At 41.5% G+C, this 16,580-nt stretch overlaps 2 protein-coding genes across 2 annotated transcripts in view; one reads left to right on the top strand and one right to left on the bottom strand.

Moving 5' to 3' along the window:
* The first annotated feature begins 206 nt into the window (after positions 1 to 206).
* LOC105041524 (uncharacterized) lies at positions 207 to 4,350 on the top strand. Its single transcript, XM_019849432.2, has 2 exons — positions 207 to 2,972; positions 3,591 to 4,350. The coding sequence occupies exons 1-2, from the start codon at positions 365 to 367 to the stop codon at positions 3,977 to 3,979; spliced, it is 2,997 nt and encodes a 998-aa protein (XP_019704991.2). The 5' UTR covers positions 207 to 364; the 3' UTR covers positions 3,980 to 4,350.
* Positions 4,351 to 7,018: 2,668 nt separating this feature from the next.
* LOC105040953 (uncharacterized) overlaps positions 7,019 to 16,580 on the bottom strand; it is a 29,291-nt gene continuing 19,729 nt past the window's right edge. Inside the window, exons 8-15 of the mRNA XM_010917720.4 lie at positions 15,315 to 15,404; positions 15,106 to 15,240; positions 11,191 to 11,313; positions 9,811 to 9,896; positions 8,934 to 9,546; positions 8,782 to 8,859; positions 7,445 to 8,637; positions 7,019 to 7,349 (exon numbers count right to left, since the gene is read on the bottom strand). Coding sequence (XP_010916022.1) covers positions 7,588 to 8,637; positions 8,782 to 8,859; positions 8,934 to 9,546; positions 9,811 to 9,896; positions 11,191 to 11,313; positions 15,106 to 15,240; positions 15,315 to 15,404 — 2,175 coding nt within the window. The 3' untranslated portion in view covers positions 7,019 to 7,349; positions 7,445 to 7,587. The remainder of the gene's footprint in view (positions 7,350 to 7,444; positions 8,638 to 8,781; positions 8,860 to 8,933; positions 9,547 to 9,810; positions 9,897 to 11,190; positions 11,314 to 15,105; positions 15,241 to 15,314; positions 15,405 to 16,580) is intronic.

Below are 16,580 nucleotides of genomic sequence, written 5' to 3'. Positions count from 1 at the left end.
AATCCCTTCTAAGAATTAAGTACTCTCATTTTTAGTGGTCGGTAAACCAATTTCCATCCCAAGCATCTAAAAATTTCTCAAGCTCACGTAGTGACGCGTAAGTGCCCTTGGCCGCCCCACTTGACCCCACTCTCCTCCTCTTCGCCCTTTTAGCACCGATGATACGGCCGGATGGCCCCTGCAACCGCTCTCTTGTCGACAGCCCAAATAACATATCCCCACCACCAACAACGCCCCCGCCCCCTCTCTCTGTCACACACAAACACCACCCACCTTCGTATGGTTGGTAGTCCTTGACTGCACCTGAACTCGTTCACAGAGAGGGGGAGAGAGAGCTAGAACCAAGCTTCCAAGACTCTCCACCATGAGACTTGTTCTTGTCTTCTCTCTCTTCTTCCATATTTTTAACACCTCTCTCTCTCTCAACCAAGAAGGTCTCTATCTTCTCGAGGCCAAGCGAGGCCTGGACGACGCTGGCAATGCGCTGGCCGACTGGAACCCCCGCGACGCCACCCCGTGCAACTGGACCGGCGTGTTCTGTTCCCCTCCCCTCACCCCTTCCTCCGACCCCATTGTCACCTCCGTCAACCTCTCCGCCAACAACCTCGTCGGGCCCTTCCCCGCCGCCCTCTGCCGCCTCCCCTCCCTTGCCTCCCTTTCCCTCTCCAACAACTACATCAATTCCTCCCTCCTGGACTCCTCCCTCCGCCCCTGCTCTTCCCTCTCCCACCTCAACCTCTCCCTCAACAACCTCGTCGGCCCCCTACCCGCCGCACTCGCTTCCCTCCCTGCCCTCCTCTACCTCGACCTGTCGTCGAACAACTTCTCCGGGCCGATCCCTCCCTCCTTCGCTGACTTCCCTCGTCTCGAACGCCTCTCGCTTGTCAACAACCTCCTAAACTCCGCCATCCCTTCTTTTCTTTCCAATGTCTCCACCCTCCGCGAGCTCAACCTCTCCTACAACCCCTTCACTCCCGGCCCCATCCCCGCCGAGCTCGCCCAACTCCACTCCCTCGAACAGCTCTGGCTCGCCAGCTGCAATCTTATCGGCGAAATCCCCCCCGAACTGGGCCGCCTCGCCAACCTCACCAACTTCGACCTCTCCACCAACTCCCTCTCTGGACCCATTCCGCCGAGCCTCACCCAACTCTCCAGCGTCGTCCAGATCGAGCTATATCACAACTCCCTCTCCGGGCGCATCCCTTCGGGCTTCTCGAAGCTCGCCAATCTCCGTCAGATCGATGCCTCCATGAACCAGCTCGAGGGTCCGCTCCCCGAGGACATCTTCGACGCCCCTCTGCTCGAAAGCGTCCACTTTTTCGATAATCACCTCACCGGCAGCATCCCCGCCCGCTTGTCTCGCGCTTCGAACCTCGTTGATCTCAAGCTCTTCCGCAACCGGCTGGATGGCTCGCTTCCGGCGGATTTCGGCAAGAGCTCCCGTCTGGTGTCTCTTGATCTCTCCGACAATTTGCTTTCTGGGGAGATCCCAGCGGGTATCTGCGACCATGGCGTGCTCGAGGAGCTCCTCTTGATCGATAACTTCTTCGGCGGGAGCTTGCCAGAGGGTCTCGGACGCTGCCGGACGCTCACACGGGTCCGACTCACGAACAACCGGCTCTCCGGCGAGGTCCCGGCCGGCATGTGGGGCCTGCCCCATATCTGGCTTCTCGAGCTCAAAAATAATTCCTTTTCCGGTGGGATCTCTCCGGTGATCTCCAACGCGGCAAACCTCTCCAACCTCGTCATTTCCGATAACCAGTTCAGTGGCGGTATCCCATCGGAAATGGGAGCTCTGTGCAAGCTATATGAGTTCTCCGCGTCGAACAACCGGCTGACGGGGCCCCTGCCGTCGTCGCTTGGCAACTTGGCGGAGCTCGGCCAGCTTAACCTCCGCAACAATTCCCTTTCCGGAGAGTTGCTCAGAGGAATCGAATCATGGAAAAAGCTCAGCGAGCTGAACCTCGCTTATAATGACCTCGCCGGTGGGATACCGCAGGAGCTCGGCGACCTACCGGTGCTCAACTATCTCGACCTCTCAAACAACATGCTCACCGGCGAGATCCCTGTCCAACTGCAGAACCTGAAGCTCAACCAGTTTAACGTATCCAACAATCAGTTGTCGGGATCTCTTCCTCCCTTGTTTGCGAACCAAGTCTACCGCAATAGCTTCTTAGGCAACCCTGGACTGTGTGGGGACTTGTCGGGGTTGTGCCCTGCTTCGGAGGGAAGCAGGGCTCGCCATGGTTTCGTCTGGTTGCTCTGGGCGATCTTCATTCTCGCGGCGCTGGTCCTGGTCGTTGGGGTGGCGTGGTTCTACTGGAGGTATCGGAACTACCGGAGGTCCAAGCTGGGAATGGACAAGTCTAAGTGGACGCTGACCTCGTTCCACAAACTAGGATTCAGTGAGTATGAGATCCTGGACTGCCTCGACGAAGATAACGTGATCGGCAGCGGGGCCTCCGGGAAGGTATACAAGGCGGTCCTCAGCAATGGAGAGGCAGTTGCGGTGAAGAAACTCTGGGGAGCATCGAACAGGGATGCGGACAATGTAGAAAATCAGATAGTTGATGACCATTTCGAAGCGGAGGTTGCGACTTTGGGAAAGATCAGGCATAAGAACATCGTGAAGCTATGGTGCTGCTGCACCCACAAGGATTGCAAGCTTTTGGTCTATGAATACATGCCAAAGGGAAGCTTGGGGGACATGTTGCACAGCAGCAAGGGAGGGCTTCTGGATTGGCCGACGAGGTATAAGATTGTAGTGGATGCGGCGGAGGGGCTCTCCTATTTGCATCATGATTGTGTGCCACCGATCGTGCATAGAGATGTGAAGTCGAACAACATCCTGTTGGATGGGGAGTTTGGAGCACGGGTGGCAGATTTCGGGGTTGCAAAGGCAGTGGAAGCGATCGGGAAGGGGCCAAAATCTATGTCAGTTATTGCGGGTTCATGTGGATATATCGCCCCAGGTTTGTTCGATCCATGTTTCTATATATTCTTCTTTTGTTGGATATATTTGTTAATTTCTATCCTCCCATGACAGTATTATGCAGGCAATATCTGCAATCTATTCTATACTTCCTAACTGCTGTCTTGTTCGGTAATACTACCTTATTATATCCACAGATTTTTATGTTTTGATATATATGTTTCATATTTTCTTCTCTATGCAGTTTATTCTTACTGATTACTCTCCTTATCTTGAGCTTTTAGTCTTGACAACTTTCAGAAATTTGCGTCACTAGTCTAGACGGAAGAGGTTTTTTTTTTTTTAATTTTTTCTGTTCTTTTCGTTTAGATTCGTTTAAGCTCTGTAGTTGAAGATTACTTGTCTGCCGTTCTTATCTGATTTGCATAAAACTTGAGGCCATAGTCTACTTTTCTTATCTCGTGGAAAGCCAATTTATTTCCATGTGTATGGTTGGAAGACTTGCCCGTGTTCTCTCTGGGAAAAAGTCTAATTGTCTCTGCCCGTGCCTTACTCTTCAACGCTTGTGTTTTGTCTCAATGCATATATTTAGTCAACTACTAAAGCCTTAGAACTTTTATGTTGCAGATTTCACATACTAACTTCTGATGTATTGCAGAGTATGCTTACACTCTTCGGGTGAATGAGAAGAGTGACATATACAGCTTCGGTGTCGTCATTCTGGAGCTCGTGACAGGGAGACTCCCTGTGGATCCAGAGTTTGGGGAGAAGGACCTGGTGAAGTGGGTATGCGGCACAGTAGATCAGAAGGGTGTGGAACATGTGATCGACCCTAAGCTTGATGTGTGCTTCATGGAGGAGATCCAAAAGGTCCTCAAAATAGGCCTTCTTTGCACCAGTTCTCTCCCCATCAACCGCCCTTCTATGAGAAGGGTGGTGAAGATGCTGCTGGAAGTGAGTCCCGACAAGGCTAAGCCCGAGAAGAGGGATGGAAAACTCTCCCCCTACTACTACGAAATCGCATCCGATCAGGGGAGTATTGTTTGAAGACGAAGGCTTTTCATCCTGGCTGATGTTGGGAAGCTTCATTTCAGTTTCCGTCCAAGTTTTCTGTAATTTGCTTTCAAGGAAAGTGATTCAACTTATCCGGTGGAAGACTTATGAGGCAGGTAAGAAATATTGTGAACGGATTCTCCGTATGCTCCTTTTCTTGTAGCTCATGGAGCTCTGAAGGAGGGGAAAAAAAAAAAAAAAAAAGCACTTCCTTTAGGCATCATGCTATTTGCTACTTTGTTCTGGTTGCTGCTGGCACAGGATTCGTGCCACCAGTCAAGTGTTAAGCAACCTTAGATTGTACAATCTGTTTGAATTCTTGAATGACGCCATGTGTGAAAGAGTTGGAATGGCATTCACTTTCACCCTGAGATATTACAGTTACTTTAGCTTACAGGTATGTTACATCGCTATCTGGAAGACAGCTATATAAATTAGGGGGAATTGCTCTATGGACCTCATTAATTTCTAGAATGCCAGATGGTCCGCACTCTGCAGTATATCTAGGCAATTTTCTTACTCCCACCGAGAGCCTAGATTCCGGGGCTAGTCCTAAAATCTATTTTATCCTTGCCTGTTGCTGGTAAATTGATAACTGGCTATGCAACATGTCAAAATGCCCTTAGATATGTCCACCTCCCACTTTGCAAAAAATATTCAACTAAATTGTATGTTCTTGAAACTAGTATTAGGTTTTAAGGGCGGTATGATCTGGTAGATCAGAGTAATAATATGGAAGGTACAGGTGGTGGTTGCCCATAAATTGTTTTCCGAAGCCAGACAGAGACAAGCTTGGAAGGAAAAAGACCGTGGTTTTAACCATGATGCTAATTAAGGTAAGTGATCGTGAGACAATGTTAAATCAGGAACTAGCTGGATGACAGTTTGCTTGGATAGAGAAAGATATGGCCCAGCGAAGTTGAAGATAGAACGCCGAGCAGGTTGAGGGTCCTATCGAAGCATTGATGCCGAAGTTGTTCAAAAGAGTGCTGATGGTTGAAATAGTTCTTGTTGGTATGTTTCTAGAAAGCAAGAGGATGGTAGAATAACAGGAAAAGATATCAGTGCCCTTTCAGCTATCAGAACCTAATTCATGACAACTGAAATGGGATACGGACGAATCTGATCCATGGAACGAATCAACTAGTAAATGAATGGTTTTGAGTTTTAAGATGGAAGGAAGATGTGAAGGATGGAGGACATCACTGTCATGACAGTGGCCGCAGTGGAATAGGCGGGGAGAATTCCTCTTCTGATAAAAGCGGCATTAAGGAGCACCTTAGTAAGTCTATGATTTCGACAGTCAAACTTTGCTTTTGGCACTCCCTCCTGAGGCTAACAATGGTGAAGTAAATTACACTGAAAGAAAATCCTGTGACATAAAAATTGATCATGCTCATCATAAAGCCATACGACTTAAAAGCAGCATTATGGAGCATCATAGAAAGTCTATGGATGATTTGGGCAGTCAATCTTTGCTTTTGGCACTGGTTCTTGGGGTCAACAATGCCGAAGTAAAATAATCAATGAAAGAAAACCTTCTGACATGAAAATTGATCATACTCATCTTAGAGCCCCAAAAATTTGCATAATGCTGCTTCTTAGGTACAAGAGTTAGTAGTTTTTATTTTTTATTTAAAAACATTCCAAAAGCGTTTTGTCAATTTGTTAATAAGTATGATCAAGGAACTAATATTTTAAAATAAAAATAATTAAAAAAAAGAGGCTAAGCTCCAGAGGCAAAAAAAATTACTGCATCACAGAGGTCATGCACAAATTTGAAGCCATTCGATCTGCAAGACTTGCACATGTTTAATATCACGTTTCTCTGAGCAGCTTTGTTGGGCTGCTTCTGCTTCATAACAGCATGGACAGAGACAATGGACTCGTCTAATCACTGTAAATGATATCTATTAAGCCCAAAGAACCTGAGTCAAACGTTAGACATAGCGAAATTCTGTGTGCACCGTGCGAAAATCGCGCACCACGGTGATTGAATCACACACAAAACCGAAGAGGGCGAAAAAAAAAAATTCAGACCCCACACATCAATTCATCGCGCGCGGTGCGTGGTTTCGTGCACCGCGCAAATTGCTCGACATAGATATGAACGGCCGCCCTAGCCTCCACCATGAGGGCACTAAAGAACATCCCCTGGTAGCATTAATAAAATATGTTCACTCCTACTCTATGTACACAACCATTTACCATATCAGCGAAGGAGACCAAAAGAACTTCCCAGATTTTGTGTTTGATTCCATTGGAAAAGATTACTTCAACTCAGGATCCTACTAGGAAGTCTAAACTTCACACGCCTCCATAACTTTCCATAGATTTGGTATAACGGTGCCTCTCAAATGCAACAATTTATCCACTAAAGCCATTTGTCTTTTCAGTTTTAAAACTCTAAATGATCACTGATTGAATGCTGGAAACCTCTTCACGGCTTACAGGTTCCAAGGTTATATGCAAGGCATTTAAAACATCCAGATAATGAGAACTCCACGCTTGTACTCTACTTCAGTTCAAGGTATCCAAAGTTGTACCTTTCAACTCATCGTCGTGGTTACAATGTTTTATTGCAAACTAAGCACTGTAATTGGAGCTGCTGTAATCCCCATAGAGCTGTTCTTCAGGGAAAACAAATCCATCCAGCAGGGAACTTTGCTACGAACTCATTCAAATACCTGTGACTGAAGTGTCATGGCATTCTTTTTTGCCAAAATGAAAGCTCTGGAACATTTCCCACTTTCACTAGGAACAACTGCCGTCTAAGATGGAACAGCTGCTATTAAGTCTTAATCATTGATCAAATGCTTAGATAATTAGAAAGTAACTATTAGCCTGATAGATGGCATGATTAACCAGGCCACTGATTATTAGATAAAGAAGCCAAGGATCCACCTTCAGTTGAAGGAAAATAACGTATCCATGGGTTGAGCACAATTAAATGCTCCATAAATTTAAAATAATTCTATGGATCACTAAAAATATAATAAAACAGAAAAGGCACACGGTCAGAAAAGCACATCATTTAAGCTCAAATCAAACCCTTTTTTTCCCTTTTTTGTTGTATGGGGTGACTAGTGAGATTATCACATGGTGCTAATACAGCAGAACATTTGGCGACTAGGGTGTCTTTGCACCAAGACTTTCACTCAAGGGAGTGGGAAAGCTGCTGTGAGTCGCATACCAAGATTTGTTTTACATGAATCATGTCATTGTTCCATACATCAAAACGGACTAGCTGAAATTTTAACATGGCTGTAGATGAGAAAGTATGTACTAAAATCAACAGACTGTTCCCTTTCAAATGCGCAGAAACCAACCAGGAAAAATCACAAGCATACTTCTGTACAGATGCCTAAACAAAGAAATGAACCATCAATCAACAGTATGCAAGTTAGTATGAACTCAATGATGACATGATAGCATTACAAACATGAAAATGGCGCTTACCTTAAAATATATAGGGCTCTGTAAGTACAGAACATCTGTATACGGAGCAATTTGTGCTAGTTTAGATGATTCCACACCCTGCGAACAAACCACGCACATATTTTATGCTCTCTCAAGTCACCAGATGGTTACATGATGAAGAGCTACTTTTGAAGGACATGCTTCTCATAAAGAGCAACAATCTCCTTTTTGTTAGGATTCCTCAGCTGCAGCAGTTGTCCACCAAACCCATGCTTAGTGAGGTCCTGCTTCAGCTTCAGAATTGTGAACTTTGTATGGTCATCTGATTCAGTTTCTTGATGTTCCTGGCTCTGGGTGTAATTTTCTTCTCCTTTATAAACAGAACCACCATCTTCTGTCTGAGTAATCTTTAAAGGGCTTGTAGTACTCTTAGATCTCTTTCTACCCCTCACCAACCCTTCATCAACCTCCATATCTTGGACAGATCCTGTGCCCGGATAATTATCTACTCTTAACCGTTTCCCATGAGAAGCAGCCCTAAGCTTACTATCAAGTGCGGTCTCATTTAGACGAACAGATGTCAGTTCTTGATGGAGTGCATCTAGTCTGCCTTGAGTAGCTTGTAGCTGCAAAGACAAGGCCTCTGATCTGCTGTTGGCCTCAGCTCGAGCTGCACGTTCTGTAGCCAGAAGACTCTCAAGGACTTGGACTGTGTTGGACCTTTGTTCGTTGCTCCGACTCAATAGATCCTCTATTTCTTTCTCTCTCTCACCAACTCTTCTCTCAAGTAACGTGACCTTAGATATGGCATCCATTTCAGATTGACGCAACCTCTCCACTTCATCCATCAGCTTCACTTTCTCTTGCTCCATGCTATCGACCTGTCGTTCAACTCTTTCAATTATTGCTAATCTTTCCATTGCCAACTGCTGCATTTCACTCTTCTCCTTCTGAGCAGCAACTACTTCTGCCCGAGCGGTATCAGCCAACTCAGTAGCTCTCTTTGCATCCCTTTCTGCGACCTTGAGCCTCTCTTCTGCATCATCAAATTTCTTGCACTCAGCAACGTACTTTTCTTGGAGATGGTTCTTTTCTTGTTCCAGTATTTTGGCTTCCCTCTCATATGACAGAACTTTAGCTTTCACAGAAGCCAGGTTTGAATTTAACTTTTTTATTTCATCCATCAAGGCCAAAGTTTCCAACTCATGATTCTCCAGCTTTGTCTGAGCAGCCTATAGAAAAAATTGGATGAAATTGCAATCATCATCATCCTGAACATCATCATTATCCACTTGCATGTAATAAAAGAAACACAGATTTCATTTAAAAGAAAAATGAAAGAAGAAGCAAATGTTCCCTGAAGATCTAAATTTTACCTCCAGCTGCGCAACAAAAATAGTCGCATGGTTCTCAGTAGAGTCAAGCTTGGCATTTAAGTTCTTGATTTCCTCTTCCTATCATCAACAACAACATATAAGGATTGAACATATTATTACGATGGATGAAAGGCAAAGAAACAATGACTGACCTTTTCCACCAACTGGACCGAGAATTCTGCCCTTAAGGCATCTTCCCTTTCTTGTGCTTTTTTATTAGTGCGCTCCTGCACTAATGCTGCTCTCTCCAAGGCAGTTTTGGCTTCTCCAGCAGCAACAGCATACTTCCGCTTCCACTCTGATGCCTCTTCCTGAGCAGATTCTGCCTGTTCACGAGCAGCAGCCAATCTTCCTTCAGCAGCACCTAACCTTGACTCCAGAGCTGAAAATTTAGCTCTAAACCTATCTTCCTCGGCCTTCAGCTCTAAACTGCTTTGGTCATACTTAATTTTCCAATCAGCAGATTCCTGTCTTGCAAGATCAAGATCTTTTTCGATACTCATACAACGCTCCTCCAATGTGCTGCATTTGCTCAGCAAATTTGCAATACGACTGTTGTACTCCTCAGAAAATTTTTGCTTATCACTGATAGCTTCCTCGTATCGCTTCAAATATTCAGCCCTATGCTTTTCATTCACCTCAAGTTGTTTCTTAAGCAGCCCCAGTTTGTCTTCGTTTGACCGGCATTTCAATGTGAGGGCACTCCGTTCAGATTCAGTTTGATCTAATTGCTTTTTGAAGAGATCCAATATGGGCCCCTCCAAACTACAAAACACAATTAGAATAACAGCTAGTAAAACTTAAAAGTTCAATAAAATTATTGAGCGTATATAAGATTAATTAAAACTTGAGAAATCCAAAGTCCATGAGCCATCTGGCAATGCAAACGTATTAAATTAAAACTATGAAACCATCAGATCAGTGTCAGGTTTATAAGTTCAACATGCAAATACAGTAGTCCCATCTTTCCCAATCAACAGTAACTTCCTTCAGCCAACATAATTGCAAAACAAAAGGGCGGAGCCATACCACTGTCGCAAAAAGGCAGCCAACATTTTCCATTTGCCTGGACCATGAGAAGATGACTCATACTCTGAAAGCAGACCTTCCAGAACCTGCAAAGATAAAGCTATATCATAATCTTTCAATCACACACAGCATAATTCATTGGACAATTGCATGATGCAACCATCCATCAATGAAGCCAGCAATTCTGACCATGTGGAGCTTGGGAATACTCACATGATTAAAAAGCCAAGAGTGAAGTATATATAACTCCAAAATGGACACTAAAGCGAATGAACTAGTCACGTGTGGGTGTCTACATGCGCTATGGTATTGGACACATGATGATAGACACCAAATTAGTGTTACACTGAGCCAAAGAATTCACTAATACACCTGAAGCTGAAGTATAACATAAAGCAGACATCAAGTTTTTAGTCACATGATTCAACAGAGTAGTTATGTCTAAAAAGTTTGGAAGAAAAGGCATGGACATATTAAGAAGAAAGATATTTGTAACTGAAAAATACTGAGATTAATTGGTAGTTTTACGCTATTGTATCTTAATCACGTATTGGACACAATTTTTTATCCAAATGTCTTCATATTTCCAAACATTGGCCTAGATGGTACCATTGTGACACACAATAAGCAATGTCAAAACTGACATAGTAATACCATCAAAAGAGGTCCAATGGAGTTTCCAGGAAATGCGAGAGACATCCATGGAAGACCAGCACAAAAATTGACAAATCACCACCAATCTAGGTAAAACATATGAAACAAAGAAAAGACACTGATGAAGAGAGATCTAGAAAGTGTTTGAGGATTACAGAAGAGGAGGGATACCATGGGTTGAATATTCAAGAAAAGGTTTGCAGAAGTTCATGTAAATATTCACAGCTTTTAACAGGAAAGGCTGGTGAAAAAGGATGTAAAAAAGAGAGCCAAAAAAGCTGGGGTAAGGCCTGATGGTTATGAATATGGTTAAAGCCAAATGCATTTGACAGAACATGTAAAAGGAACCTTCTACAGAACAACAAGGTATTAAAAATCTCAGGATCAAAAGAAATGGGCTTTGCAGCATCCCATTTAATACATATTATCAGTGTTTGCAGTATCTTTCTGTACCAACAAGTTCAGGGTCTAGCAAGCCAACAGCATACCATGAATTTGCATAGGGTGTTCCAGACCAACCCAACCCGTATCTATAATTACGTAAACTGAAAACATTGCACACTATTCCTTAAATAATCATAGTGCAATGTCTTGTAATGTTCTATGATAACAAGAACGCCTATTCCATGCTGGAGCTTTGTCATAAATATTTATGTGAATAATATGTACATATAGGCAGATGCATATTCAAGCAGATGCGTGCTGCCACAATAAAACTGTTATTACCTGAATCACACTATCGAGTTCCACATTTGGTACATGACAAGCTGCTCGTAGCTTCTTTTCCATGCTCTGTATGGTGTTTGAACATCGCAAATGAGCCTCCAGAAAGGCATTCCTTTTGTAGTCCTGCATTAGCATCAGAACAACAATGAGAAATATACAACAAAATCCCTAGAAGCAGAACTAGATCATTCATATGGATGCATGACCTTGTAGTCACAAACTGATGACACCAGTACAAAGGAAAAAATTGAGTGTTACAAGTCCTGATGATCAATCAGTAACCTAATTGACCTTAGGAAAACTTGTAGTAGCACTCCAATTCTTGTTTAGAATCATCTGGCAGTCAGCTATGGTTCTGATTAATTCAACAATTGGTGGGACCAATTAATTTAGGAACAGTGTGGTATCAATGTCCACAATGATCTCCATATCTTTGAGCTTCCACAGGTTGTTGCCAGAGCCAAAGGCAAGAAAGTAAATGCTGATAGTAATAGCATATCTAATGACCCGCAAACCCCTAGATTTGTCGTGCCATGATTTAAGATTTTCAGGTTGATCTCACTCCATCAAAATTGATCCGATATACTCCTTGAATTAGATAATGACATCACATCAACATAAGTGAATCGGTCTACTCATGAATTCAAAAGGACTAGATAAGTGTTCTGTTATGTTCCCATACCATGAGTAGAATTTATGGTCATCCTAAAGACAAGAAAAAGAGGGCAGCAATATCATCAATACAAGTTCAGAAATCAAATCGTTATACTTTTCTTTTTTGCAGGTGACGTTTCTTGGGAGACAATGACAACAATAGTGGTGAGCTTAATTTTATGAAGAACAATGCTTGTAGGTGTCAAAAAATGGGGGTCATTTGAGGCAGCTGAATGGTTGTCAATTTTTTGTGAGGTGAAGAGATGAAAAAAATGTTGACTTGCAGAAATGGGCAAATAGCCAAGAGATCATATGGCACACATTAATGTCAATTTAGGAAAGTAGAAGGGAGAGAGCAGGCCAACTAAAAATTTTGAGCTCCAAGCTTATCCCAAAACATATATAGATACATATAGATACACACACATTTTACATGCCTAGCAATGTGTATGTGCCCCTGCCTCACAAGCATACAAGAAATAACAGAAAAAGGACCGATAAGAACAAAACGAATAAAGTTGCTGCATTAAACAAAAAAACAGTAACATGGAACAAAGAAATTGATGGATGATAGGAGGCATATTACTCTTACTGAATATACTCAATCGTCATCCAGGTTATATTAAGCTAACTTGATGGAGTTGCACCACCAAAAGGATTGAAGTCATATAAAGACATTTAATTAAAGAATTGGAAGTACACCAAAAATATTCATAATGATCTGTAGTTAATTACAAAACCCTACTAGACTTTATTTTTGCATGAAGCAACCAAGAAAGTTCAGATCTCAATATAGAGATTATTCAGTATCCATTACAATCACAGTTAAGAGCACCATATATACACAAATATGAGCTTACCTCCCAGAACTACAGAGACTATTCCCAAAACTAACAATGGACATGTAAAATATACAACATTTCAATTTATGTAGACCATACAAAGTCGGAATTTCAGGTTAATTTGCCAAATGCCAAAAAATGAAATTCATCAAAAGCTCAGGAAGTTGGGAATGTTATTTTTTTTTTTTTAACAAAAAAAACAAAGAAATAATTGTAAAATATGATATATAGGAAAATAAAATTAAGTTAATTACTTGAAAATACATGAAAAGTACACAAAAGCATGTCATTATAAGAAGTCAAAGGAAAATCACTGAAAAGAGCTTTTGGCAAAAATTTGTAAGATTAATTGGCAAAGTTTTCAGTAAGCTGGAAAATCTCTTCTTTGGGACACAAAGCAAAAGTTGTACCAACTAATTTAGGAGGTTTCTGCAGATATCTGGATGGCTGTCTTTCAGCAACAATAACAAGTTATGTGTTTATTAGCTTAAGTTCTAGTTGGATTATGGCAAGTCCAAAAGAATTAGAAATAAAGATAGGTGCTTAAATCAGTGACATCATGGGAGTTACCTTGAAGTTCTAACCAAAACCCAAATCTATATTATTGGATGCTCTCAGTGCATAGCCAAGTAGAATCAACTTGTATTGCCTGACCAGATCATGTGGTTCCCAATTAAATTCTGCAGAAATAAGATTCAGCTATGCACCTTATCCCATTATTTTTTTTCATCCCTTATTCATTTATTAACCTAGGTGTATCAGACAGGTTTAAGTGAATATTAGATTATTATTATTGTAGAATGAATCAATCAATCAATGAAGATTAGTGCTGTCCAAAGCATGCTGCAAGGTGCACCCAAGGCACAACTTTGATGCCTTGCCTTCCACGATGCAAAGACATCTTCATCGAGGTGCTCAAAAAGCACACATTGTTAAGGGGCCAGCACACGGAAAAGGTTCATGTTTATGACTGTTTGTGTTCTGTATATGAAAGTGGATGGGTGCAAGTGTGTCATGTGGGTGTTGTGTGCTGTGATGACTATGTATTTGTCTATATACTGTGTGTGTCTGTGCAGCGCATCAACTTCAAGAAACTATTCCAAAGAATCAATGGTTACATTAGCAGCCACCTCTAACTATTGCAGTCCAGTCTGAAGACATAAATATGGTCATAAGATCCTGCTATAGGGTGAAACAAAACGGTGGACTTGTCTCACCAACTGGATCATGGTTTAGGTCACCAAGTCGGGCATCAAAGAAGGTTATTTGATAGATTGTGAGCAGCATATACAAGAGCCAAAAAGAAGGGGAAGAAGATGTGGGCTACTAAAAACACTTGAAATAAAACAAGCAAGATGACCAACAGCCCCAAGACAACCTAATATATGTGGAAGCATTTAATACATTGTGGCTCTTTAAAAATCCAAACATGCAAGATTTCATATAGGCAACAATTTAAATGTTTCAAATGTGAAGCGTTAAATTGAGCTTTTCTCCTACATCAAAGATAGAGAATATCTGTCAGAACTACACAGAGCAATGCAAGATAGATAAAACACTAGAATTTATACAACATTAAAGTGAAGATTATGACTCAAACTTCAAAGGGAATATAAAAAAGACACTAATTGCAGAAAAAAGTGTAAAATTTTACTACTATAACCTTGCAGATTATATCATCACAAGTATGGTTTCAAAAACCACCAGAACAGGATGGTATAGGAATGGTATGACTACCACACCGTTCCAGTGGAAAACAGGCACCACTATGGTCGTGGGACGTCGAAACAGCTGTACTAGTACGTACTAGCCGTATCAATGCATATCATTGGCAGGGGACCACACTGACTATCCTGATTGGTACTGATAGTTTTGCCATTTTCTGAAAGTTGTCGGTTACGTTACAAACTATCAGTACCGGTATCATGCCGATACTGTACCATTCTGCTGAAGAAACAATATGGGATACAGTATCAGCATTTCAAATCTTGACCACAAGCATAAAATGCTTATAGTAGATGGAGCCAAATGTGCTGACATAATATAGCTGGAATATATTTTCTGGTAAAAATAAAAGATACCAACATGTGCTTCACCTAAACCAGAAATCCAGGCAATTTCAGGAACACAATCAAGGTTAAGCTAAAAATGTCAAGCCCCTTGTTCCTCAGATCTTGAAACAGAAAGATTACAGAAGTAGTTCCACATATGTGCCAACAAAATGAGACCATAAAGAGGATTCTTCCCATTTTATTCTAGCTTGAGTTAAAGAAATAAGTTGGTAGGTGAAAGATGTCAACAAGAACATACTGCAAAGATCTAAGTAGAGACAAATTTCCATCATAGTTTGTTTGCAGTGCAGGAAGTGAACAGATGAAACAGATTATTATGATGGCCAAAGAACAGGGTTATACCATACCTCATATGCCTTTCTGAAGAAATTGTGAAGAAGCTTTTCATAGTTCATACGTGCTGAGCCAGATCCCACAGCACTGTCATTAAATACAGCGAGTGATTTTTGAACTGCATCTTCATGCGCTTCTCTTAAGAAAGCCTAAAACATATAAAGTTAGTAATGACTAATGTCCACCACCAAATCAATAACTATCTGGTACGATGTCAATTTACCTCCTCAGCTGGTCTAGCGCGATCAAAAGATGACATGTAAACCTCAGCAGCAGAATCATATGCCCTACGACATTCCGCCTCTTCGACACTCTGAAATATATCATAAATGGATAAGCTTCAAACAATGCAGTGCATGTATGCTCATATCATTTGATTACCTATTAGTTTCTCATTTTGGACATCAGGTCTGCCTTGGTGAGAAGCACAGCTTTAACATCATAACACAAGAAAATATAGAAAAAAATAAAACTAAGGGCATGAATGTTGCCATATAAGCTACTATGATATCAGATAGCTTAACTCACTTTTGTGCACTTTTTTCTGCACTCAAAACTAGAATTTCCTCAAAAAACAGAAGAACAGGTAGCCAGTAGAGTTCTCACGTGCAAAGCATTGATATAGCCTTCTCTATCAATACTATGAGAACTTCATGAATGGATTAACATCAAAAAGCATGTCTACCTTTTTGGTCAAGGAAACACCAAAGGCTATACACAAAAGGAGCTTCACAAGTCCTTTCATAAGGGCTCCAATAAAAACTTTTGGTCACAACTATGGACATCAATATGTACATACATAGGTACATGCATACAAAAAAAATATACGTGTATCTATATATATATACATATATATATATATATATATATACATACACACGTAACATACATATATATATATATATATATACACACACACACGTAACGTACGTACGTACGTATGTATGTATGTATGTTACGTGTGTATGTACGTACACAAGAACACGAACTTGCACACATATGCATTAATGTTGGCATCTTCAAATTATACTAGCATGAAAGAATTAAAGACAAACAGCTCGATAATTTATTATGCAGTGATAGTTTGCAATGTGCAAGAATTGTGCAACCATTTATACAAGGACAGATAAATGATATGATGTTAATTGTTAAGTCGAATGCCCTTAGAGAGCTACATCCTATGGCAAGCATGAAACCTGGGATTTTGTCAATCCAGATACCAAATCACAATTGCTGTGCTACATTAAACAGGTAAACACTAAATACAATTATCTTTTCTTTTTTTTTTAAAAAAAAAAAAAAAGATGAGGCCAAAGCATGTAAAATGAACCTCTTGTATGTCAAGTGGACAATTACAAATTTCAACTTCTAATTTGTCAAGGAAGAAGTGTAACAAAGGGGTTTGTTTCTACTTGCTCTTTTAAGAATATATGATGAGTTAATTACTGAGAAAAACCTGACTCCTCATCATGGATGAATGCACAAGTGG

Source organism: Elaeis guineensis, chromosome 3 (assembly GCF_000442705.2).
Source record: "Elaeis guineensis isolate ETL-2024a chromosome 3, EG11, whole genome shotgun sequence".
NCBI classification, from domain to species: Eukaryota; Viridiplantae; Streptophyta; class Magnoliopsida; order Arecales; family Arecaceae; genus Elaeis; species Elaeis guineensis.
Note: the sequence above shows the minus strand (reverse complement) of the source record. Positions and strands in the feature narration are given on the sequence as shown.

Coding starts and splice junctions, on each gene's coding strand:
- LOC105041524 (XM_019849432.2), top strand. CDS start 365: ATGAGACTTGTTCTTGTCTTCTCTCTCTTCTTCCATATTTTTAACACC. Junction 2,973..3,590: donor ATGTGGATATATCGCCCCAG/GTTTGTTCGATC, acceptor GATGTATTGCAG/AGTATGCTTACACTCTTCGG.